Raw genomic sequence first — 23,813 nt, forward strand, 5'->3', positions numbered from 1 at the left:
TGGTTGTTCAAGTGGAGGCTTAAAGGGCCAATATGAATTCACGAGGTGGGCAGGACAGGGGACACGTGCTGCAGCATCTGGGTAACTTCAGAGGATGTGGTCGGGGCACGGAGAATGCACAGAAGCCTGGGAGGGCTGAGGCAGGCGGAAGCCAAGGACAGGTGACAGAGGCCAAGGACAGGTGACAGAGGGCTGCGGAACTTAAGGGATGGTTTCTCTCTGGGGGGAAAGACTTGACCGCATCTTCACTGAGTCCAAAGTAAATAGCTCAACTTCCACACGTTTCAACGTGGTCCCATTCTGAACAGCACAACAGCAAAGAGAAGCTGGAGGTGGTGGTGCACGCCTGTCATCCCAGCAGCTTGGGAGGCTGAGGCAGGAGGATGGCGAGTTCAAAGCCAGCCTCAGCAACTTAGTGAGGCCCTTAGCAACTCAGTGAGACCCTGTCTCTACATAAAATACAAAACAGGGCTGGAGGTGTGGCTCAGCGGTTAAGCACCCCTGGGTTCAATCTCTGGTACCAAAAAGAAAAAAAAAAAAAAAAAGAGAGAAGTACCCAGGACAGATTATAAAAACAGAAGCGGTGTCAGGAAATGCATGTTTCTACTTTGCTATTTGCTTAAGGAGATAAAAATATAATTTAAAAAAGCAATGACGCAGATAGGTAGGTAGATTCAAAGAGAGATGAGGTCTTACGTGACCCTCAGAACTTGGGTCCTCTGCAGCAATAATGGACTGCCATGGACATGGTTTTATATGCAGTATTTTTATATACATCTTTTGATAATGAGCCACATTTAAAAAAAATGATACCAGGGATTGAACACAGGGGTGCTTGACCACTGAGCCCCATCCCCAGCCCTATTTTGTATTTTATTTAGAGACAGGGTCTCCCTGAGTGGCGTAGGGCCTTGCTGAGTTGCTGAGGCTGGCTTTGAACTCGAGATCCTCCTGCCTCAGCCTCCCGAGCTACTGAGATGACGACAGGCATGAGCCACTGTGCCTGGCACGAACCACATTTTTTTTCACATGATACTTTTCTCAAATCCAGATGCGCCTTTGATCCACGTGTTCCGTACGTCCTAAACCGACAGTCCATCCTACCTAGAAACTTGAGCATTGAAGAAACATCAGCTTTGTCCAGGAAACACACAGCGTACCTTCTTCCGCAGAATACACCAGGGTGGTGGGGCTGAAGGGTCCTTCTCCCTTGTTGTTGAAGACGCCCACTTTAACCTCGAAGGGAGAGAAGGGGCGCACGCTCTCGTTCCTGAACACGTATCTGGAGGCGTCGGCCGAGGCCAGCACCGTGAGCATCCAGATCATCTTCCCATGGGGCCGGAAGGCTACCACGTAGCCAAAGCCTCTGCCGTTCTGCAACTCCTCGGGCACCGTCTGGGAACGAGAGGAGGTGTGGCCTTCAGAAATCCCAGCAGTTTGATTCCAAAGCCAACACCCAAACCCGATTGTCTACCTTCTTCCCTTCTCTGCTTCTTACGATTATATCAAGTTTTTTTTTTTTTAAATTTAGGGTGGGCCAGTAATCTACCTAACATACTCAGGAGGTTGGAGACTGACAGCCGGCTTATAGCACTCCGTGACAATCTGCAGGGGACCCTTGGGCTCCGAGGGTCACTCCCAACTCTGAAATCCTTGGAAATGACCTTGAAAGGAGATAGTTGGGGGAAATGCCACGCCCCGTCCCCCCCCCCAGCATCTCCCTCTAGTGCCAAAGAGGGGGAAGGTCTTCAGTGGGCCAAGGGACCTAGACCACCTTGGCCTCTCAGGCAGGACCTTCCTGCTCAGAGGAGAAGAGCTCAGCCCGAGGGTGGGGTGGGGGGGGGTGAGGGGCTGCTTCCACCGCTGGGGCTCGGAGGAGAGGAAATGATTTCATTTTTACAGCCACAGCCTAGAATCTTTCAAAAGCATTAAAGGACCCTTTTCTGAAAGCGCCTCACCTTCTCTCTCAAAATCAATTTTTTAATAAATTGGTGACTAACCTTCCTCCAGGTTGTTTTTTTTTTATTTTTTTTTTTAAATGCCTCCTAATCCAGCAGCAAAACCAATTGCCGGGCGAGCCTGCTGGTGCTGCGCTAAATCTCTGGCCGGGAGACGCTTTAAATCAATTGACCATGTAGCAATTCAGGGAGAAAAGAAAACCCTGGTTTTCTCTGAACCTTTTTCTTTCATTTTCTCTCTCTCTCTCTCTCTCTCTCTCTCTCTCTCTCTTTTAATAACTTGTGTTGGCTTCTCTTTCCTAATTGTTTTTTTCCTGGGATGAATCAAATGAAGAAAAAAAAAAAACAAACTTGCCTGCACCATGGATGGGCCAGCACCTTCATTTCCTGCTACCCATTAGCTAAGGGAAAGGAAGCGCTGGTACTCAGTGGATTTTAGCGGCTCAAGGCAGGGGGGAAGGCTTCCCAGCTACGTCTGAAAGGATACAATGGCCCAGACCCATGCCCTGTGGTGTCATTTACCTCCCAGGTTATGACCAGTTCAGATTTGCTTCCTCCACCACCGCTGACGTTGGCCGGGGTGACTTCAGGAACTGCATAGGAGACACAGAACAAGTCACGTCACACAAGCAATGGCAGGTGACGGCTGGGGAAGCCTGGTGGCTCCCTGGTGGCCCACTGCCAGCCAACACTCGGATACACACACCTTCAAGGAGGTGAAGTGTACGTGGCTCTCGGTTACCTGTTTCCCATTCAGCAAGGGGGCATGTCTGACCCGTGGCTCAGCTCCATCCCCAGAGACCCAGGGGTTCCAGGGAGGAGGAAAGAACAGAGGTGCGTGCGTCCCCAAGCTTGGTGAGGTGTTTATTAGCCACGTGGTGATACACAAAGGGAACAGGGGACCCTCTCTGCTCAGGCAGAGCTTACAATCCAGGTGGAGGGCAAGGGCGTGGGGGGGTCGTTTATAGAGCCAATCCACGGCACAGTTGAGCAGAGACAGAATGAAGAGGAGCTGAGGTGTTCTGCAGCAGCAGGTGGCCGGACGGGGAGGGCTAATGGCTTCTCAGGAGAAGGTGAGCTTTGAGCTGGGTGCTGGAGGAAGCCGTGAGCAGAGGGTGACCCCTGGCTGCTCACTGTCTTAACCTCTTTGATCCCCACTTTTCTCTGTAAAAGAGGGGGAAATCGGGCTGGTTTCCTCCCCAGGATCGCTGAGTGGAATTAATTCAAGTATAATTTTGCAGGGGGCGAAGGAAGCCTCGGGTTAGCTGGGCTATCATGACGTGACTGCAAGACTTCAGGCAGAACTGTCCACAAGGTCAGGCTGGGGTATGTAACTGGACAGTGGGGGGTGTGTCCTGGTTAAAGTCAAGGACCTAGATTTGGATGGATTTTTGTTGTTGTTGTTTGTCTTCCCTGAGAACAGGGTCAAATTTCTTATTTGCTTAGGAACATTGCTAGTGCTAGTCCTTCAAAAACCGTTTGGCTTATCTCTACAAAGACCATCGATGTGGGTGCACCACTTCACAGGAGAGAAGTCCGGCCCAGATGAAGAGGTGTTCTCTCCCTCTGCTCAAACTGTCTCCAGATGTTCTAAGTCTTAGCTCCTGGGATGGTTTAGACCCCAGGAAAATTCTAGAGGAACTTTCTGGAGACATTTTTTTCCTTTGCCGTCAGTGATCTCTGTGGAGAGGGTGTCATTTCAAATGTGGGTTTGGGGATTTATTTTTAATAATCCCATTAGGATCTTGGTGACCTCTGAACCCGTGAAGAAGGACTTTTTTCGGGGAGTGGGGACGAGGGATTGAACTCAGGGGCACTCGACCCCTGAGCCACATCCCCAGTCCTATTTTGTACTTTATTTAGAGACAGAGTCTCACTGAGTTGCTTAGCACCTTGCTTTTGCTGAGGCTGGCTTTGAACTTGCGATCCTCCTGCCTCAGCCTCCCAGACTGCTGGGATGACAGGCGGGCGCCACTGCGCCCAGCAAGAGTTGGATTTTGAAAGCGCTTCTTGCTCTACCAGTGAACCCAACGTGGAGGACCCAACTGGTGATCACAACTCACTGCCTGCCCAGCTCACCTCCTGCTGGCCTGATTTCTGATCACTTACAATCGTTTCAGGGGAAGAGCGTGCTAATAATACACAGGCTCCTCTGGCGGGAAGAGTAGTGAAGAATTGAAAGCCCCTCCAAGGAGCAGCTGCTGCTGGAACAGATGAGGTCAATCCCAGGGGGGCTACTCACGGGCCTCTTCCGTCCTCCGCTTCTCCGAGGGCCGGCTGGGCTCCCCGATGCCAATCACGTTGGCTGCGACGGTCCGGAATTCGTATTCGACCCAAGGGTTCAAGCCCACCACGGTCGCAGTGAATGTCTTCCCATCAATGAGTTCTGGGACTGCAAGATATCACAAGATGAGGTGGTTTCGCAGGATTCCCAGAAAACAAACAAACCAATGCAGACCCCATGTTGGGAGGCTAGGAATGTCCATCCATCCATCCGTCTGTCATCCATCCATCACCCCATTCAGGGCCTGGTAGGTGGTTTGATGGTGGCTGTATAAATTGCGATTACAGAGAGTAACCCCCGAGCTCTGTTCAACTAACACACTCAAATCAGATGCCAGCAGATGACCTCATAAAAACGCAAGGCCCTCCAAGCTTGAAGCTACCTGACCGGGACTGTTCTTGGGATCACCTAACAGGTTTTTCCCGCATGGACTATATAGGCAAGCTTTCCTTCTGACAGCTATCCGATGGGTCAGGTAAAACTGTTGTGTCTGTTCTCACACAATCCTTACTGCGCCCGTTTAGCAGAAGCTGCAGAGACATAGCAGTCAAGGCTACAAGCCACTGCCTACCTTCCAGATGCTTCTAAGACACTCCCGGGACTCAACAGAAACTCAGTGTTACCACGGAAACCTGTTTCTGAGATCCGATTAAGCTAAAATGAAAAAAAATTAAAAAATTGGGGTTGTTCAAATCAACAGTTTATATAAATTGCATAAAATTGGGTCCCACTACATTAAAACGCGGAGGCCTCACGGGCAGCCCTCGGGGACTATAGAAATGTGTAACTTTCTTGCAGGAGTTACCCGTTCATCCAACCTTCTGCTCAGATGAACCTAAATTTAAAAATGAGATACTGACAGAGGTGTAAGAATCAGGACCCCAAAGCAAAATGATCATGAAACTTTAAGAAATATAGGGAGTAGTATATCATAGTTATAGAAAATTATAAAAAATTATTAAAAAAAGGACAGAAGGTGAAAATATTACTGCCACTAAGGATAGTCCGGAAAAAAAAATTTATGCTAAAATTTGTAAGACGATTTTAAATATTTCACACCTCTTCATCCCCAAATCTATCCATCTAAACTGAGAGGCAACAGTTCAAAAGGCTCCTAGATACTGCTTTCTGGAAAGTTATGCAGAAGCTTTACTAAGACTGGATTAAAGCCTGGCATATTACTGAGGCCCTAAGCAACTCAGTGAGACCCTGTCTCAAAATAAAGTGGGAAAAAAAAAATAAGGCCAGGGGTTGGGCAGAGTGGTGCACACCTGTAACACCAGCGGCTTGGGAGGCTGAGGCAGGAGGATCGTGAGTTCAAAGCCAGCCTCAGCAACAGTGAGGCACTAAGCAACTCAGTGAGACCCTGACTCTAAGTAAAATACAAAATAGGGCTGGGGAGGGGACTTGGTGTCTGAGCACTGCTGATTTCAATCCCCAGTAAAACTCCCTCCCCATCAAAAAAGGCCAGTGATGTGGCTTAATGGTTCAGCGCCCTGGGGTTCAATTCCCAGCACCACACACACACACACACACACACACACACACACACATGAATGAATGAATGAATGGATGAATGAATGAGTAAATAAATAAATAAAAATATAGAAAAAGGCGAGGGATGTGGCTTAATGGTTAAGTGCCCTGGGGTTGAATTCCCAGTACCAAAAATAAATAAATAAATAGAAATAAGGTTGGCATAGCCCACGGCTTCCCAACCTACCACAGTGGTACAAGGATGATTTTAAGGAATACACAGATGCATGCAATTTGTTTTTTAAATAACCAGTTTTAAATTCGTTAAGGAACAAAGAAAAAAAACCCAGTAACAGACCTATCACTTCACAGATACTATTGCTTAAGAGAAGCAAACAAAACAAAACAAAACAAAACCCCAAACCCCAACAAAACATGAGTTGTTATAGAGAAAACTATTAAGTCACCGACGGCCACAGCGGGCTCGACGTCTGGGAGACCCGGCCACACTGCATCATTTGCAGTTGACCCTTGGCTCCTGCCCCAGTTGGCTGTCTGTCCATCTCGCTGTGCTGTGGAAGTCCCCGAGAGACACCAGCACCCAGCACCCAGCACCCAGCACCCAGCGTGGTACCTGTACTGACTGCCTGCCAGCCCACGGAGAATGGAGTCCTGGCTTGGATGACGTACATGGTGACGGGGCTGTGGTTGTCAGGCCCGGGTCTCCAGGACAGCTGGGCAGTGGTGTCTGTGATCTCGTCTATGGTCACGGCCTCTGGGGGACCGGGAGGACCTGGCAAAGAGTGAGACCCCCGGAGTTGGCTCAGTATGGCAGATGACCTGGTAAACGACCCACCGGACGGCTGATCCCCTCCCCGACTCCTCACTTGTCAGATCCTTTATGACCACCTGCTGGGGGTTGGGACCTGTGCTGGGCTCTGGAGCTACACAGATCAAGGAGACGTGCCCCTGGCTTCCAGGGGTCTCAACATAATAAGGAAAGCCACCACCAAGCAGAGCCTTACAGGAGAGTATTTGTTCGAATTCGAGGAGAGAATATTGGGCCACCTAAGGGTCCAAGTTCATTCCTCCATTCATTATATACATGTGTGGGTTCCTCCTGTGGGTCATGGGCACCGCTCTCTGGGGACACGGTGGTGACCAAAGATACACAACTCTTCCTGGTTTCGTGATCATTCTCTGCTGAAAAGGGTCCTTTCGGTCACCAAGGATGTGGATTGGAGCAGAACTAGCTTTAGAACTTTGAGGGTCACCGCCTTGCTCTGTAAAACTCTGCTGCCCGGGGATGACTAACACCCTAGCTCCTCCCGTGTCCAGGAGGGCCACGCGCTGGTGTGCAAGGGGACGGCTGTGAATAGGAGCAGCGCTCCTGAGTCACAGACTCCTCTTTCTTCAAAGCAATGTCAGAACCGGGTGAGCGTCTGAAGGTCCTCCTTGGTCCTCTCGGCAGGTCACCACTGTGTTTTCCTTCTCACCCCTCCCAACACTCCTTGTTTCTGACCAAGCCCTTAAGCCACGGGAAGGAGGGGAAATCAGACTTACATGAAAGCGTGGGAATGATAAAGAATCAGAGGAGTGGAGAGCAACTGGCAGGAAGACTAAGGAGCAACAGGCGCAGGGCAAAGACCCAACCAGATGCATCCTGGTTTCCAACGGGGAAATTTCCGCCCAGGCAGAAACAAGACACAACTGAGCGTCTCAGGAGAGACGGGGGTCGTCAGGGGACAGGATGACACATCGCGTACCCATCTGACAAGTGGAAGGAGATACTCCTAGGAGGGGTTTGCTGATCTCCAGGAGAGCAATCAGTTGCCCTCCCCAAGTAACACTGGGCCATGTCCCAGGGTCAGGGAAAAATAAGAGACCCCACCCAGAGGGTGCAAAGTCGGATTCAATTTCCCCCAGACTTTGCCGGGAGATTCACCGCTTCTCCCTGTAGGGGGCGCCCTAACATCCTCTTTCCTTTTAAAATACACCATCTTTATAGATGCACGGATGACACCAGATTTATCTTCTCCTTCTAACTCTTGGCTAAGGAATCTGGAAATCTGCTCACGGAAACTGATCAATTTTCCATGGTGACATTTCAGCCTGTCCACCTAATGTCACCCAGCCGGGGCTGAGGCAACCTTGGGTCTTGGGGATTCTTATTAACCAGGTGAATCTAGACAACAATATCCTCTTCTTCCTCTCTCTCCTTCACCTCTCCTCTTCCTTCCTTCTTTCCTTTCTGTTATGGTTTAGACGTGATCTGTCCCCCAAAGACAACGTAAGAATATTCAGAGGGGGGAGTGATTAGATTGTGAGAGGTGTTTAATCCACTGATGTGGATTAAATGGGTGGTAATTGTAGACAGGTAGAGTGTGGATGGAGGAGGTAGGTCACTGGGGTGTGCCTTTGGGTTTACATATTGTCCCTGGTGAGCAGAGCGTGCTCTCTCTCTCTCTCTCTCTCTCTCTCTCTCTTTATCTCTCTCTCTCTCTCTGTCTCTCCTTCCTGGTTACCATGTCTTGAGCTGCTTTCCTCCCTCACGCCCGTCTGCCATGATGTTCTGCCTCACCTCAGGCCTACAGCTGTGGATCTGGCGATCTTTGGAGTAAGACCTCTGAATCCAGGCACTAAAATAAACTTTTCTTCCTCTAAATTGTCCTCCTCCGGCCTCTTTATCATAGCAATGAAAAGCTGACTGAAACACTTCCTTCCTTCCCCTCTCTCTTCCTCTCTGGATTCCTCAACCTAGCCCTTCCCTCCTTTGTTTCTTTATGGGTACTGCTTCGATGGCCTTCAGAACCCAAGGATCACGAAACGGAAACGTGTTCCCTCCACACTCCTCAAATATCGCCACGGACAGGAAGTATCTGAGACCACCGTGGGCCCCCATGTGTAAGAAGGAAATGTAGAGGGTCCTAAGAATTTGACCTTTGGAGAAAAAAATGGTATTTTCAGGGCTTTGCTTATTTTTCTTTATCTTCCTGGCCCTCACCCCCACCAACCTGTGCAGTTATGAGCTGAAGGAATGTTTGCTAACTTTTGTTTTTAGGGAAGTTGGGTCTCTTTCAAAATGATGACATGTGCAACTGAGCAAAATGATAACATGGTCAGGGGTGCATACAAGTTGTTTTTTTTTTTTTTTGTGACAAACAAGAGCAGAGGGACGGCTGGGTTGAGGAGAGGGGGAGACCCAGCCCTCAAAGCCATACTCGATTCAAACATCAAAATCTCTCGCAGGCTCCTGTAAGGGTCTCTCTACTGTAATGTGCAGAAAGTCTGCCCAGACAAAGCAGGAGGAGATGAGAGATCAGGGTTTAAAATGGCATATTAATTTATTGGCCTTATTAGCTGATTAGAACTAGATTTTCTTTTAGGCTGCGTTTGCAACTTCGATGTTATTCTCTGTGAAATGAAGTATACAATATCATTTAAGAACTTCAAGTAATACTGATTTAAATATTTATCAGTCTAATTTATTGGCGTTTAAACGGCTGATCTGAACATTATCCTAATTAAATAGAGGATAAATCTCCAGCAATAGAATCCTTTTGTCCCTAAGGAGAGAGCAGATCGACTCTGGTGTATTTTTTTCTTTTTAAGTAGCATTAAACATGTTTCTGTTAAGATATTCTGTGGGCAGATCAACCTAAGTTATAAGATTTTTTTTTCTCTTATCTGCACCATGACTGAATGATTTTTTTAAAGGCAATTTAAAGGTAACCAAAGCATACATGAAATAAATGCTATTTTTCTTTAACCTATCTTTAACCTTAGCACCTTTGAGGTGCTAATTCCTACACATCTCTTTGTCACCTCTACCGAGAATATTCAGCGCAGAATTGGAGGTATTTCCCACCATGCCTTGTTTCCTGGTTCACCCTGCCTCCAATGCTGATCTCCTGGGTCTTTATTTTCTTGCTCTCAAAGCTCCACCTGAGCTCAGCCAGCTGGCTAAAGAGGGCTCGACACCTATGGTTAGGAATTCTGACCAAGGAGCTGCAAGCCAAGATATTATTTTCATGTTCTGGGTTGGCTTCATCTTGATTTTTATTTTCTTTATTCAATTTTGTTTATGGTGCTGGGGATCCCACCCAGGGTCTCATGCATGCTAGGTGAGCCTGCTTATCCCTGACCTACCCTCCTGACCCAGTTTTTATTTTTAATACTTTAGAAAATCCCCAGCATGCACCAGCCTGATTCTGGTATGCACACTGGTTCACCAGTACTTTAATTTTTATTTAAAGGGTATTTCTTGAAAATCCACTAAGCGGAACTTGGATCCGGCTCCGTGGGCGTAGCTTAGCTTAGGTCCAGGTTACATCAAGTTGGCGACACTCAAGAGATTCGCACAAATGCTAGTTTTTGCTATCCACCTCAGCTTATTCGCTACATCCTAGGCAACCAAAGGGGTGTTTCCTGTCACCCCTAAAGTGATATTTTAAAAAAAAAACCAAACTCAATTAGTTTTACAAGAAAAAAATGAATCTGGTAGCAGTCTGATATAAACTTCTTAAACTGTGCAAATAGCCGGCTGCCCAGAACACTGTGGGTTAGCCCAGAGGAGACCCAGAAAGGCCCAGGTGAAACCCCTTTGGAGACTATTGGCTTTGGTTAATCTTAAGTCATTCTAGGAAATCACAGGGACCCCAGCTGCCCTAATTTGGGGGTGCTTGCAGGCATCACTTTCAGTGTAAAGAAACTGGGCTTGCTCGTTATAGCTCCTGACATTGCCCTAGGAGGAACTTTTGGAGACTTCTGGGGACTGGTGACACGTAGTTCACGTCTTTTTTTTTTTCCCTCCATACTTGGAAACCACTGAGGTCTTAGAACTCTGTACCAGAGTAGATATCACAAAAAAATGTTTTAAAGACAAAAGAGCAGGGGGGGTTGGAAAAAAAATCCAATACCTCTTACAATCAGGTCCGCTGTAGCCGATAGCTTGTCCACACTGGTTTGGACCATGCAGACGTATTTCCCAGCATGCTTCAGTTGGATGTTTCGGATCATCAAATCTCCAGCTGAATCCTGCTGATAAAGGAGGGGAAAGTGGGCTACAATTACTTTTTAATGAGCTCTAAACATCCTCCGCACATGAAGGACACGGTGACTAATGGATTTATTTTTACGCCGGCCGATGACAACATCAGCGACGCAGGCCGTGGCCTGTGGATGCTCCTGATTGTCACATCGCAGCGCCAGCGCCTTCCGATGGCACCTTTCAGAGACCTCAGGGGTCTGGCCTCTAGGGCTCCCAGGAGCGGTTTTGCCACCATAAGGTGGCTCCTGATCTGGTCCTGGGGGTTTCTCCGACATGTCCTCCCCCTGCCCTCTGCGGTGGCATTCCCACACTTTGCAACTCCACATTTGGAAAGAGGAAGCAAACCCCCCTCCTCGTGTGGAGGCTTTTGGCAATTTCCTGTAGAGCCTTGTTCTCCAGCCAGCAATTTTGATTGCTCCCAGGTTTGAATTAAAGGATTATGAAGACCAGGCTCCCCAGGGAAATCTCCCATCACCTAGTGTGGAACGGGTGCTAATTTGTTTTCCAAATGCCAAATGCATGTTTGATTAGCAGATGAATAGGACTAATTACATCCCCGGGTCTAGAGATGTCTCTGTGCCCCAGAAATATTTCGACAGCATTCAACAGCGTGGGACTTTTAATAAACAGGAGAGGTTCCCTCCTCAGGCTAGCACAAAGGTGGCATTTGAATGAAGGACTCTGGTTTCTTATCCCTGTTCATCAAGAGCCTGGTGAACATCTGCTCAAGCATAGGTCCATCCCACAGGCCAGGTGTTGAGACGCTCTGCCTCTTTCCAAACTCCCAAAGAATAGCAGAATAATTTATGGTCTACCCGCCCACCCGAGTTTTCCCCTTCCAAAGCCCAGAATGGAAAGCAGACCCAGATCCTGAAGTGCTCCTTCTGCAAATGGCCACCATCCTGGTGAGACTCAGTGGTATTTTGCATATGGCGGCTACCTTTCAAGTGCTTTATTTCTGTTAACTCACTAAACACACGTTCTGAGAGGCAGGCGCTCTTTTGATTTCACAGATGAGGAAACTCTGCTACAAACAGGTGAGGTGACTTGCCAACGGTCACTTAGCTACTAAAAATCGGGGCCAGATTTGAACCCCTACAGTCAGCCATATAGTCCCCGTTCTTAATAATATTTTGCTATGGGACTCTCTAGAAAGACCTTATTCTCACTGGGAGTCAGCAAGTCCTGAGTTTCTATCCTGTGTGTCAGTAGAACCCATCACATTTATATTTACCAAGGACAATGGAAGAAGCTACCAATGGCTGTTGGGGGATTAGCGCGGAGGCCAAAGCACACAGCGAAGGGGACGCTCAAGTTTTGATACTTAGTTGTCTTGGGCTGACCCCTGCTGTGTGATTTCATCTAAGTCTCTTAATCTCTCTGGACCTTAGTTTATTGACCTTTGAAAGATGGATGTCTGGCTCCACTGTGCTGTGGGGTGAGAATCAAATCAGATTGTGCGGCTACACAAAATCCTTTTTACAGACTGTGAAGCACACAGTAAATTTAAACTGGTATTATTGATGGTCATGATCAATTTTCTTTCTGAAACAATCATGTCAAAGACCTTAAAGCTAACTCAAGAAGAGCTATGAATTTTTTTTTTTTTAAATCTGAAAGTCTGTTACTTATAACACTTAGGATTTTCATCCAGTTTTTACCATGCACTGACCATGTCTCAGTAACAGGAGATAATAGATGCTCAACTTATTTCCTATGGATTCTGTGGGGATTAGGGAGCTAATATATAAGAAGGTGCTTTATAAATGATTAGGCAAATAGAAGGAATTATCATTACCACCACCATCATCAATATTATTATTATTGTTATTGTTGTTTTGGCACCAGGGATTGAACCCAGGGGTGCTTAACCACTGGGTCACATCCCCAGCCCTATTTTGTATTTTATTTAGAGACAGGGTCTCACAGAGTTGCTTAGCACCTTGCTAAATTGCTGAGGCTGGCTTTGAACTCACGATCCTCCTGCCTCAGCCTCCCAAGTCGCTGGGATTACAGGTGTGCACCACCGTGCCCGGCTATCAGTATTATTATTAATGATTTTTTTAACCTAAGATATTTTGTCTGGGGAAACATAATACTGGAGATATAAATATTCAAGTGACATATAACACTTGAATAGAGGTTTGGATAAAAAACCAGACTCCCATAGGGAATATGAAAGGTGCATTGATTTTAAGACAGAAGCCACGTTGGCAGTAAGGACATGCCTATACCATCTCCTTAATTCACTGGGACGTGAATGTCAAAGAGACTTCCTGTGGCCTGTTTCAGAGCACAGCAACCTACCGTATGCTCTCTGATTTGGGGATTTAGAACTCACGCTCTAGTGATTCTCCAATTTTGACCGGATTTGTATCTTTAAAAAACGAAACAAATACATATAAAAAAAATAGGATCGAAGTAAGAATTTCCTAGAAAGAGACTTTCCCTTGGAACCATCCAGACCAAACTGTTTAGGGAGATCTGCACCGATGCTCTTACCCAGGACGACAGGGCCATCTTATCCCCTTGACCCCCACCCCCATGGTCTGACCCTTGAAAGTGTCAGAGGCCACTCTCCAGCTAACTACCCTACAAAGGGTGGCCGTCAGTTCTGGCACAGCATAGAGGCCACATGTGAGTGATTACGAGGACATCCAATTTGATTGTCCTGCCTCTATTCTTGATTGGGGAAGAAAATTTTTTTATAACTCTTTCTCTTGCCCAAGAAATCGGTTTTAATGTGCAAACACCTCTTCTGCTTAATATAGGCAGAATTATCTCGACTTGCATTTCCTGTAATCACAACCAGTGTTATCCTTCCTCTCTATAATAGAAGCATTAAAGTTCATGCAGTATTTCTTTTGAGGTAGGCACTGGGGTATGCATTTTCTTTTTTAGACCTCAAGGTATTTAATAGCTTCGGTGCCCTCATGAAATAGGTGATGATCTTGTCACTTAGCCACAGTGAGTCAGCGGAACCCCATGGAAGAGGTCCACAGTGGTTCAGATGGGCCACGTCATCCAGCCTCTCTCAACCAGGGTTCCAAGAGACAGTCCCTAATGACCTGCGACTTCTATTGGATGCAATGCATGAACTTCTCTCCTATTTATCTGAAATGGTGCCGGTTGGATTCTATGCTGAGAAGAAGAGAAAAAAAAATAGTCATTCAAATGGTTCTGCGGAATTCTGTAGCTGGAACTCATTTGAGAAAGTCGGCCTGCATGTCATGAACAGACGTTCGGTAGAAGAGATGCCCCTTCATGTCCTGGATGGTGAGCTTTAAGCCATTTATACTCAACCTAAAGCAGGTAAGATAATGTGCAAGTCAGATTATGTTGGCAATGTAGGGGGTGGGGAGGGCTTTTCAAATTATAGCTCCCTGTTTGAATTCTGCTGTATTTTGATTAGGTGCCTCCAAAATAATGGCAGCCAGAAAGAATCTTCATTACCAAGAGGAATGCAGAGCTGGGTTAGGGCAAAGAAAAAAATTTTTTTTTTGAGAATGATATTTTTGTTTGTTGGTTTGGTTCTAAGGATTGAACCCAGGGGCACTTTACCACTGAGCCACATCCCCACGCCTTTTTATTTTGAATTTTGAGACAAGGTATCATTAAATGGATGAGGCTGATCTCAAACTGGCAATCCTCCTGCCTCAGCCTCCTGAGTGGCTGGGATTACAGGCACGCACCATGTTGTCCAGTTTCAGAATGATTCTGATAGACACAAACTGTCAATTGTTTCTAGATCTAACCTTGTTTAATGTATTTATTGATAAAGTGCACCGTGAAAAGTAAGGCCTTTCAAAAATCAAGTACTTGGATTAAAATTACCTGCAAATATTACAGAGCCTCACCAGACTTTTAGAATCAAGAAAGCAAATCCTAAATTTGCAACCATGAGTCTTCTACAAGAGCTAAGGGAAGGACAATTAGTAGCCTAAAGAGACATGAGGTGACCATTCTAAAGTTCTTCCTCTAATCAGGTCTAGGGTCAAGCGCCTGGATCGGGGCACAGAGCTTGGGACTTTGAAGTTTAAAACCGAGGGTGGCAAACTAGGAACTGGAAGAATGTGACGTCATACGACGACTCCTAGGAGCGTCAGTCTCCTCCTTCACACACAGGAACACATAATCCGCCTGTGGGATTGCTGTGCCGAGTTGACAGCGGACTTGTGGACAGGGTGACGTTAATGCTTACCCCTCCGACTCTTTCAAAGTGGTCCCCGTCTCGGTCGAAGTCTATCAGGTGTCCGTTAAAGGACCACGTGAAGACGATGTCCAGGGAGTGATCGTGGGTCACCTGGCACGGCAGGACGATGCTCTCTCCCACCGTGACGTCCATGCTGGAAGGGGGAACCGTCACCCTGGTGGGGTCTGAGAGTGGAAACAAGACCAGAGACAGACAGCGTGGTGGGCCTCCAACCCCACACCCGGGAGGGAGCAGGCAGGAGTGGCTTGGCTTTGGTCACCTGGGAGTCCCAGATGTGAGCCAGGAAGTCGTTGTTTTGAAGACAGAAAGATGAAACTGCTCATTATGTGAACCTTCCCCAAGTGACAGAACCCAGCCGGGGAGCCCTGAGGTTAGATCTCTGCAGATGCTCAGGGAAAACAGAAAGAAGGCTCTAGTGACTTTGCATTTTCAGTAAAGCTACACTCGACCACTGAGCCCCCTCCCCAGCTCTATTTTTGCATTTTATTTAGAGACAGGGTCTCCCTGAGTTGCTGAGTGCCTCACCTTTGCTGAGGCTGGCTTTGAACTCACGATCCTCCTGCTTCAGCCTCCAGAGCCCTGGGGTTCCAGGCATGTACCAGCGTGCCCAGCTATGAATTAGTTCTTAAGGTCAGTTTTGCTGGGGGCGGACAGGCTTGCTGACTGGAGACAGTTCATAAACTCCCAAGTTATATTCACAAACACCTAATTTCTTACCCTCCGAGGCAAGATGATCTCATCACATGTGTCGGAGGGCACAAGGGGCGGCACAGGGTTTGAATCAAATATAAAGGCCGCATCACTGCCTACAGGATCCACATTCTGGATTCAGCCCCTATTCCAGAAAATTCTCAATACTAAACCCAAACCAAACCAACGACGGCAAATAAGATGAATCCAAACCAGACCAGGCAACAAGAGAATATGACGGATTCTCTCCTATAGTCGCAGACCTACGTTTCTGGCTGTGAAGTCGACGAATATTCACAAAGTGAACTTGTTTAGATGAAAATCTCCTCTGGAAAATTTGAGCTGATCTTTCATAGGGGACTTTAATTTTGGTATCGCGTTTTCTTTTTTAATGGACACGCGATGTCTGTGCCTGTTTATAGGCTGCGATGAGGTGTTCTGATGCGCGTCTGTGTTCTGTACTAACCAAATCCATTCCCTTCTGTCAATCATCTCCAGCATTTATTGGGGGGGCCCTAGTTCTCATCAACCCACGCTCACATTCCCTCTACCAAGACACTATTGGTCACAGAGTTCTTCCCTTTACTCAAACATGGAGAGAAAACACCTCTGGTTGTTATAAAGAGAAGTCTCAGCTATCATCAAGTGGTAGAATATGCTTTGGCTTGTTTCCCCCCAAATAGGGCAAAATTGTGATAAGTGGGATGATGCACTTCTAGTCACTACGGGATGAGTGACATTTCTGAAATGAGAAGTGAATAGCGGGTCCTGCCGGCGACGAGGTAATGGGACAGAAATCCCCTTATTTCAAAGCCTAAAGCTTTTGTAAGCCACATCATAAAAATCTATTGATTCACTTACCCTCAGGAATAGGTAGGTACAGCCCAGGATTTTTATTTTATTTATTTTATTTTTCGACTGGGGGAAGGAGGTAAGAGCAAATCTTATTGTAAGCAAGATTTGAGGAAGAGCTCCCGCCTTTGGTGAATTTTTTTTTTTTTAATTTTATTTTTTGGTGTCAGGGACGCTTAGCCACTGAGCCACATCCCCCAGCCCTTTTTATATTTTATTTTGAAACAGGATCTTATTAAGTTGCTGAGGGCCTCACTCAGTTGCTGAGGCTGGCTTTGAACTTGCCGTCCTCCTGTCTCAGCCCCCTGAGCTGCTGGATGACAGGTGGGCGCCCCTGTGCCCAGCGGAATAGCCCGATTTTGAATCGACATGTCATTTGGTGTTTTTGAATTTAAATTTTCCTCACCTATAAAATGAAGACAGACAATCTTAGGCTAAAACCGTATACCTCTATGATTTTTTTTTTTTTTTTTTGGATGGAGAGGTTCCCCAATTCTACTTTGGATAGCTGATTTGGCAATTTATTTTTTCATTTGAATAATCATTCATTTGTTCATTTATCCAACAAGTATGTCTCATTGGATATCATACATAAAAAAAGGAATGATAGCAATCATGATTGCTAAGTCCCTTGCTGATGTTAAGTTACTGATTTCATTTATAATTATTTCATTTATTCCTAACAAACAGGTTCTATCATCAACCTTGTTTTTAAAAATATTTTTTTAGTTGCAGATGGACTTTATTTATTTACTTTTATGTCGTGCTGAGGATCAAACCCAGTGCCTCACACATTCAAGGCTCTACCACTAGCTACAATTCCAGCCCCACCAACCCTATTTTTAACAGATGAAACTCATGCCCAGGAGTGTTAAGAACTGTCTGCTATTCTGTCTCTCTTCATTTATTTTTCTATTTTTATTTTTTGGTACTGGGGATTGAACCTAGGGATGCTAAACCACTGAGCCATGTCTACCGCCCGTTTTTTTTTAAATATTTTTTTTTGAAAATATTTATTTTTTAGTTATAGGTGGACACAGTATCTTTATTTTATTTCTATGTGGTGCTGAGGATTGAGGCGAGTACTCTCTCCCTGAGCCACAACCCCAGGACCATCCCCGCTCACCCTCTTTATTTTTTATTTTGAGACAGGGTCTCATGAAATTGCTGAGGCTGGCCTCACACTTGCGATCCTCCTGCCTCAGTCTCCTGAGTTGCTGGGATTGCAGGTATGCACCACCACCACACTTTGCTTCATTCAGCCGAAAGCATGATATTCATTCACAAATCATCCAGAGAGAAAGTCTAAGGGCACAATCTAGCAATCTGCACTCTTTAGTGTGTGTCGTCAACTGAAGATATTTAAATGCAGAAGGAAATTCAAAGAATCCCTGCCATGGGTTACAACTGGTTTCAGAGGCTACAAGAGAAATGAACTTCCTGCCTTTGCTAGCTGTAGCTCTAAGCTTACACATGGAACTTGGAGTGTACAATCGGCACACCTATACCACTGAGCCACACTCCTGCCCACCTGTCTCCCACTTTTGATTGGCAGCGATCTCCTGAAGAAACTGTTCAGCACTTCATGCACGTGTAGGGGTTTGGGACAGGTGTTTTTGTTTTTTGTTTTTTTTTAATTATTAAATTGGCAAATTCAGCTGCCTATTAACCAAGGACCAGAGAAGTCCCTAAAATAAAGGATCATGTTGGTACAGTTGCTAAGCTGACAGCCACTAATTCATTAATCGAGCACTTGTCGCCGATTTGCGTTGTGAGCTCCAAAGCAGCAAGAATCAATGCAAAATAAGTCATACGCTGTACACACACCAAGAGAGGTCTCTTCGGGACTAGAGAAGATTAAACTAAAGAGGTTTAGAAACCTCATTAGCTTCTTGGTTTTCTCAGAGTGTATGTTTCCTGAGTGCTCTTGTTTACCGCGTTATGAGTTCTGATACTTTTTTTTTTCACCGGATTAATTTCCTTCAATTTCAATACAAGCGCTGTACACAAACAAACAGATGGCTTCTTGCGAAAACAAACTGTCTCCCTTTCTTTGGTTCTAATTCATCAAGATCAGCAGGAACCTGTATTTCTGACTTCTGTTCTGAAGAGAGTCACTCTAGTAGCTACTGTTCTGTGCAGAGAACTCTCAGAGGCAATTAGAACTCGAGATGCAAATTCATGGCTGGATTTGGATGTAATTAGCAAAAATAAGTAGGATCAATGACACCCCTCAATCAATGTTCATTCTTGTGGTCGGTTCCTACTGGAGACAATGACATCATTGGGACTCTTGCTTAGAAATTTATGTGCCAAGTGCTCACCCGCCCTAGTGCTTACAAGCATTCTTACTTTCTACAGTGTTTTCTGTAACATATAGATGACAGTTGGTAAACTGCTTTGTGGTAGAGGCTGTAACAGCCATGAAGACAGGTTACTTATTAAGCACTCCGTTAACGATGAGATCAACAACTCCTTGCACCAATTCCTAACGTACAACAGGCATCCAAGCCATAGAACATTCTGACTTTGACTATTGGTGAAAAGATTTCCTGAATTAGAGCTATTCTCTGTAAACAAGTATTTGGGGTTCATGGGACAAGAATTCCATTTCGATGAGGTTTTGCCTATACGATATCAACCATCCCATTTCCGTTGATGACTTTTTTAACATTTCATTTGTAGTGCCAAGATTATCCCTTGGTGTCTTTTAGTTTAGTTTTTTTTTTTTTCCCAGTGCTAAGGATCAAACCCAGGGCCTCACACATGCTAGGCAAGTACTTTTCTACTGATCTATATACCCAGGCATCCTCGGTGCCTTTTAAGAAACAATTTAATGTGTTGTAGTCAATTTAATTTAATGTGTTTAGTCATCTTAATGCATTTCTTTGGTAAGCAAATTTCTTAAGTGCAATGGTTTTGACAATGTTCTTAGTAGGATTTTTTTACATACATTTTTTTTATAAGGAAAATTTTTAAAAATGGATTTCTTCAAAGGCCTGAAGCTCATCAAAGAGCTGAGAGTCAGTTTACCTCTAAAGCCACAGGGCAGAGGGACAGAGAACTATTTTTAACAACACTTAAATGCTGCAACAGCGATTGTTGATGAGTGATGGCAAAAACCCTTCAGGAAACATCTCTGCAGATGAAGTTCAGCATTGTACGGTTGAACCCACTTAAACAAAAATCAGTGCTGCATGCATTATATTGACCAATTCTGCATAAAACACATGTTTGAATGAAAGATCATGAATACATGAATATTAGAGATGAGAATTGAGATTCATAGTGATTCTAAGCTGGGCCAAACTTCATATATTTTTTTTTCTTTTAGTTGTTGATGGACCTTTAATTAATTTATTTTTATGTGGTGCTGAGGCTCCAACCCAGTGCCTCACACATGCCAGGCAAGCGCTCTACCACTGAGCCACAATCTCAGCCCATGGGCCAACCTTTTTATCCAGGATGAAAGTTCATAGGGATTGAGGCAAAAAAGCTACACTTAAACAAATCTGCTGCATACACACCGTATGGGGGACAGGTAGCTCACATGGACAAGAGCTGCCCACATTTCCATGTGCACCGTGCCCAAGAAGCTACCAACGAAGGCCAGCACCCTCGTAGCCTGCATTCCTAGCATGTGGCATTCCAATTTCAGGAGGTAACAGTCCAGTTGTATTTTGGGTGAGTCAGAACACAGCCCTTTGGGAAACACCCTGTGGGTTCACGGACAGCTTCGTGCGCCCAGGCCCGTGGAGGACCTAAGAATCCTCCAACAGCTGGAATCACTGAACGTGTTTAGCACGAGAAAGATGCAGCCAGAATTAGACAGGCAGACAGCATAGAGAGGTGAATCCATCAGGCTGGATCCAGGAGGCCAATCGGAGTGAATCTGGGAAGCTGGAGACTGTCCCCTGCTGGACAGAAATGCCTTCAGAGCCCTTCCTGCACCCTATCAGGATAACCTGCTCAGGTCCCCTGTCCCAGGATAAATCATATTGCCCCTCCCTACAGGGAGTTTTAAAGTTGTTAATTAGTGTGCCCTGGCTGCTCCATACGGCCCTTCCCCTGGCCACCTGCTTCCCACCTCTTGGCCACCCCACCTGAGCATCCCTGGGCCGAGTCACAGACGCAGGAAGGAGAGAGATCATGGGAAGAGGACCGGAGAACAGAGGAAGCCCAGGACAAATCAAAAGGCAAAGCATCCTGGCTTCTGGGGACACCAGGACACCAGCTGTGGACCCCTCCTCCCTCCTGGGAGAATTCTAGGTTCCCCCTTTTAAATAAACCCTTCTTCATCTGCGTGCCTCGGGGTCCTTCTCTAATGTTCAGACTTGAACATGTCGGGGAGCAGGACTCGTCACCCAAGGAGGCTACGGTGAAGGACTCATCCAGACTCACGTGGGACCCAGAATGTGATCAAGGAGCCACCCGAGGGTTCCCTCACCAGTCACCATGTCAACAGCTCCCACCCTGCGGCCGTCGGTCATTGACTCTTACCTCTGAGCCTCCTTTTATATTTTTACCTGCTTTTGAAAAAAAAAAAAAATCATTTACTTTGAAGAGATTTCAACGTGACCAAAAAGGTGCCACCAAATTTAATATTTTATTATATCTTCTTACTACCTTCTTGCTCTCTCTCTCTCCACACGCGCGCACACACACACACACACACACACACACCTGCCCACACTCACACGGTGTTTGCCTCGCTGTGACTTTTCCACTTTTCACTTAAACAGTCCCCCGCCCTTGAAACTGACGCGCATTTTGAGGGCAGCTACTCTGAGGCTACGCTCACGTCCCGAGGGTACCCATCCGCCTTAGAATGTGCTGCAAACTCCGCCTGCCCGGATGACCTCCATGATGGTGGCCAAACGGTGACCCCCCCACGGCCACCAGTCCACCTGCGTGGACCAGCTGACATCCGACGCCAAGAGAGCGCTTTCCTCTTGCCCTTATGTATTTATGGGCTGACATATATCGGCATACACTCATTTTATCTGACCCATTATCATTCTTTCCTATGGTGATTTATTTTAATGCTCAAATTTTGGCCCCCGGGAGTCCTTTTAGGTGTGCCCCTGTGCCCTCTGGACATTTTTTTGTCGTCATTCAGAGTGCATGTCCTTGCTTTCTGCTTCAGTAAGATGTTCTAGGCTCATCTCATGCTTTTCCCTACTACAGCTATTGAGTCAGTCTTTTCTCCAGGGCACCCTGGTTCTTTGTAGTGGGAGATGGTTTTGAGAAACCAAGGTGTCGACACTGAATGTACTCATTGTTGATAAGGTCATTGATTCCAGGCCTTCTCAGCCAACAGAGTTGTCATATATATATTCATTAATATATATGTATGTATATATATGAATATATATTTTTATATGTATACATATTCACACACATAGATATGTGTATATGTACAAACATAAATATATGTATCCGTATGTATATACGTATATATATGTCATATATGTCCACAGGCATATGTATGTCGGTCATATATGTACATACACATATATATGGGTGCATATAGACAGAGACCATATCCATCTCTATTTCTATCTTTTTCTGACAGCATTTATTTACTCAAGTTGTCCCAATTTTATCATTTTACCATTTTGTTCAGTATAAAACGAGTCTCCTGTGCCCCCTCCCTCGGCAGCTACCTGCCACCGCCCCGTGTCCTGGAGTCACCCTTCCCCAGAGTCCTCGACCCACCTCGCCACCCTGCGTCATAGCCCTGCACTTGGAGGGACGGGAAGGGGGAGAGGAAGTTAAGGAATGGAAGCCTGCTTAGATTTCCTTAGTGTTTAAAGTGTCAAATATTTAAAACACACCACGGAACAATGAAATTAAAAAGATAGCTAACTCTAATTCTAGAGCAGATGCCACTTAAAAACTAAAGTTTCATGCCGCTTCTAAGAAGAAGAATAAATAAAGCAAATGTATCACCTGACTAAAAATTCAAGCAATGAATTCCTGCACTGCACACCAGGGCGGGGCGGGGGGGAAATCTGAGCTAATACATTAGTAAAATCCCTATTGTCAGGAGCAAGGCATTGCATAAAATTATATTTATCTTTTGGAGACAAATGCATTGTTGTATTGGAAAAAAATGATTAATTTTCTAATTATTGTAGCCTGCTTAGACGTTAGGTTCTACCTTTTAAAAGAGCTAGAGAAACAAACACACAACACACTATGCTTCCGCTGTGCCCTTGAGTGACTTTTCACAGAGGAGCCGACCTACGTGACTTCCGCAGGTGCAAACTGTGGGAGTGTGCTTGCGGTCTTGCACGGGGGTGGATTTTTCTCGTGGTCTTTTAAATTCTAATTTGGAAGTTCATCCTGATGAAACAAAAATTCAGTGTACCATGGTCCGGCTAAGACCAGGCATGTAGACACCGTCACATGCCACCGAAGGATGTTTTGGTGGTGGACAGACAGCATAGACAACAGAGGTTCCCCAAGATGATGACAGGCCTGGTGAAGACACAGCTGTCTTGGTTTATCCAAGTACCAATCAAGGGTGGCCAAGTGTGGGTACTTGGCAAACAGCCGTCCAGTGATTATCCATGTTATTAGATTTGCCTGGTCAAAATGCGTAGCATTAAACACCTATTTAATTAGGAAGATTGTTCTAAGGACACCTGGATTCTCCTGATGCCCCCGCTCCAAAGCCTCTAACTTGGTTCAATGGTTAATAAGGAGTTTGTATGTTTTTTAATCAGCAAGTTATCATCTGTCTAAAAATCATTTGGGGTCATTCCATTTCTTCTGTGTTGCCTGCCACCAGGGGGAAAGCAAACTCTTGGTTTGGGGTTTGAGCCATGTTTTTGTAGCAGGGTTTCTCAGCTGGGACATCTTTCTAAAGGCCAAGACTTTTCTGTGGTGCCTAAACTTTTATGATGAATAAGGACACTATAAAAGCAAAGTAGCCAGCCAGTAACAAAATAGAGGGATGAAGATAGCCTAAGTTTATCCTCTCGCAATTTTTTTTTAGGGGGGGGGAGGATGCTTCATTTATAATGTAAAAGAAATGACAATCTAAAAGAATCATTGAAAAAAATTAGAGTCAATGACAAATAAGTTGCATCTTCAAGTCAGAGTATAATTAAAATCTCGCCATGACATTCCTTTTTCTGTGAGAAAAGATCCAAAAGAAAGGGAAATGGGACCCTCGGCTACCTATTTTACCTGGGGAGAAACATGTTCACCAAATAATCCCCCTTTCTTTCTCTAGGGAGGCTAGATCCAGGTTCAGGTTTCAGGCACAGGCTGAGTTCTTTC

General features: G+C 45.7%; 1 protein-coding gene across 6 annotated transcripts in view; it reads right to left on the reverse strand.

Annotated features, from left to right (window-relative positions):
* LOC143385570 (contactin-4) overlaps positions 1-23,813 on the reverse strand; it is a 271,910-nt gene that overhangs the window by 13,895 nt on the left and 234,202 nt on the right. Inside the window, exons 11-16 of one of the 6 annotated variants that reach the window (XM_076841026.1) lie at positions 14,970-15,145; positions 10,638-10,755; positions 6,353-6,511; positions 4,201-4,350; positions 2,481-2,551; positions 1,161-1,395 (exon numbers count right to left, since the gene is read on the reverse strand). In XM_076841026.1, the coding sequence (XP_076697141.1) occupies positions 1,161-1,395; positions 2,481-2,551; positions 4,201-4,350; positions 6,353-6,511; positions 10,638-10,755; positions 14,970-15,145 (909 nt within the window). Of the gene's footprint in view, positions 1-1,160; positions 1,396-2,480; positions 2,552-3,096; positions 3,123-4,200; positions 4,351-6,352; positions 6,512-10,637; positions 10,759-14,969; positions 15,146-23,813 lie in introns of those variants that run through there. The other 5 variants (XM_076841025.1, XM_076841030.1, XM_076841029.1 and 2 more) reach the window with 5 other exon arrangements.

This window comes from Callospermophilus lateralis, chromosome 20 (assembly GCF_048772815.1).
Source record: "Callospermophilus lateralis isolate mCalLat2 chromosome 20, mCalLat2.hap1, whole genome shotgun sequence".
NCBI lineage: Eukaryota > Metazoa > Chordata > Mammalia > Rodentia > Sciuridae > Callospermophilus > Callospermophilus lateralis.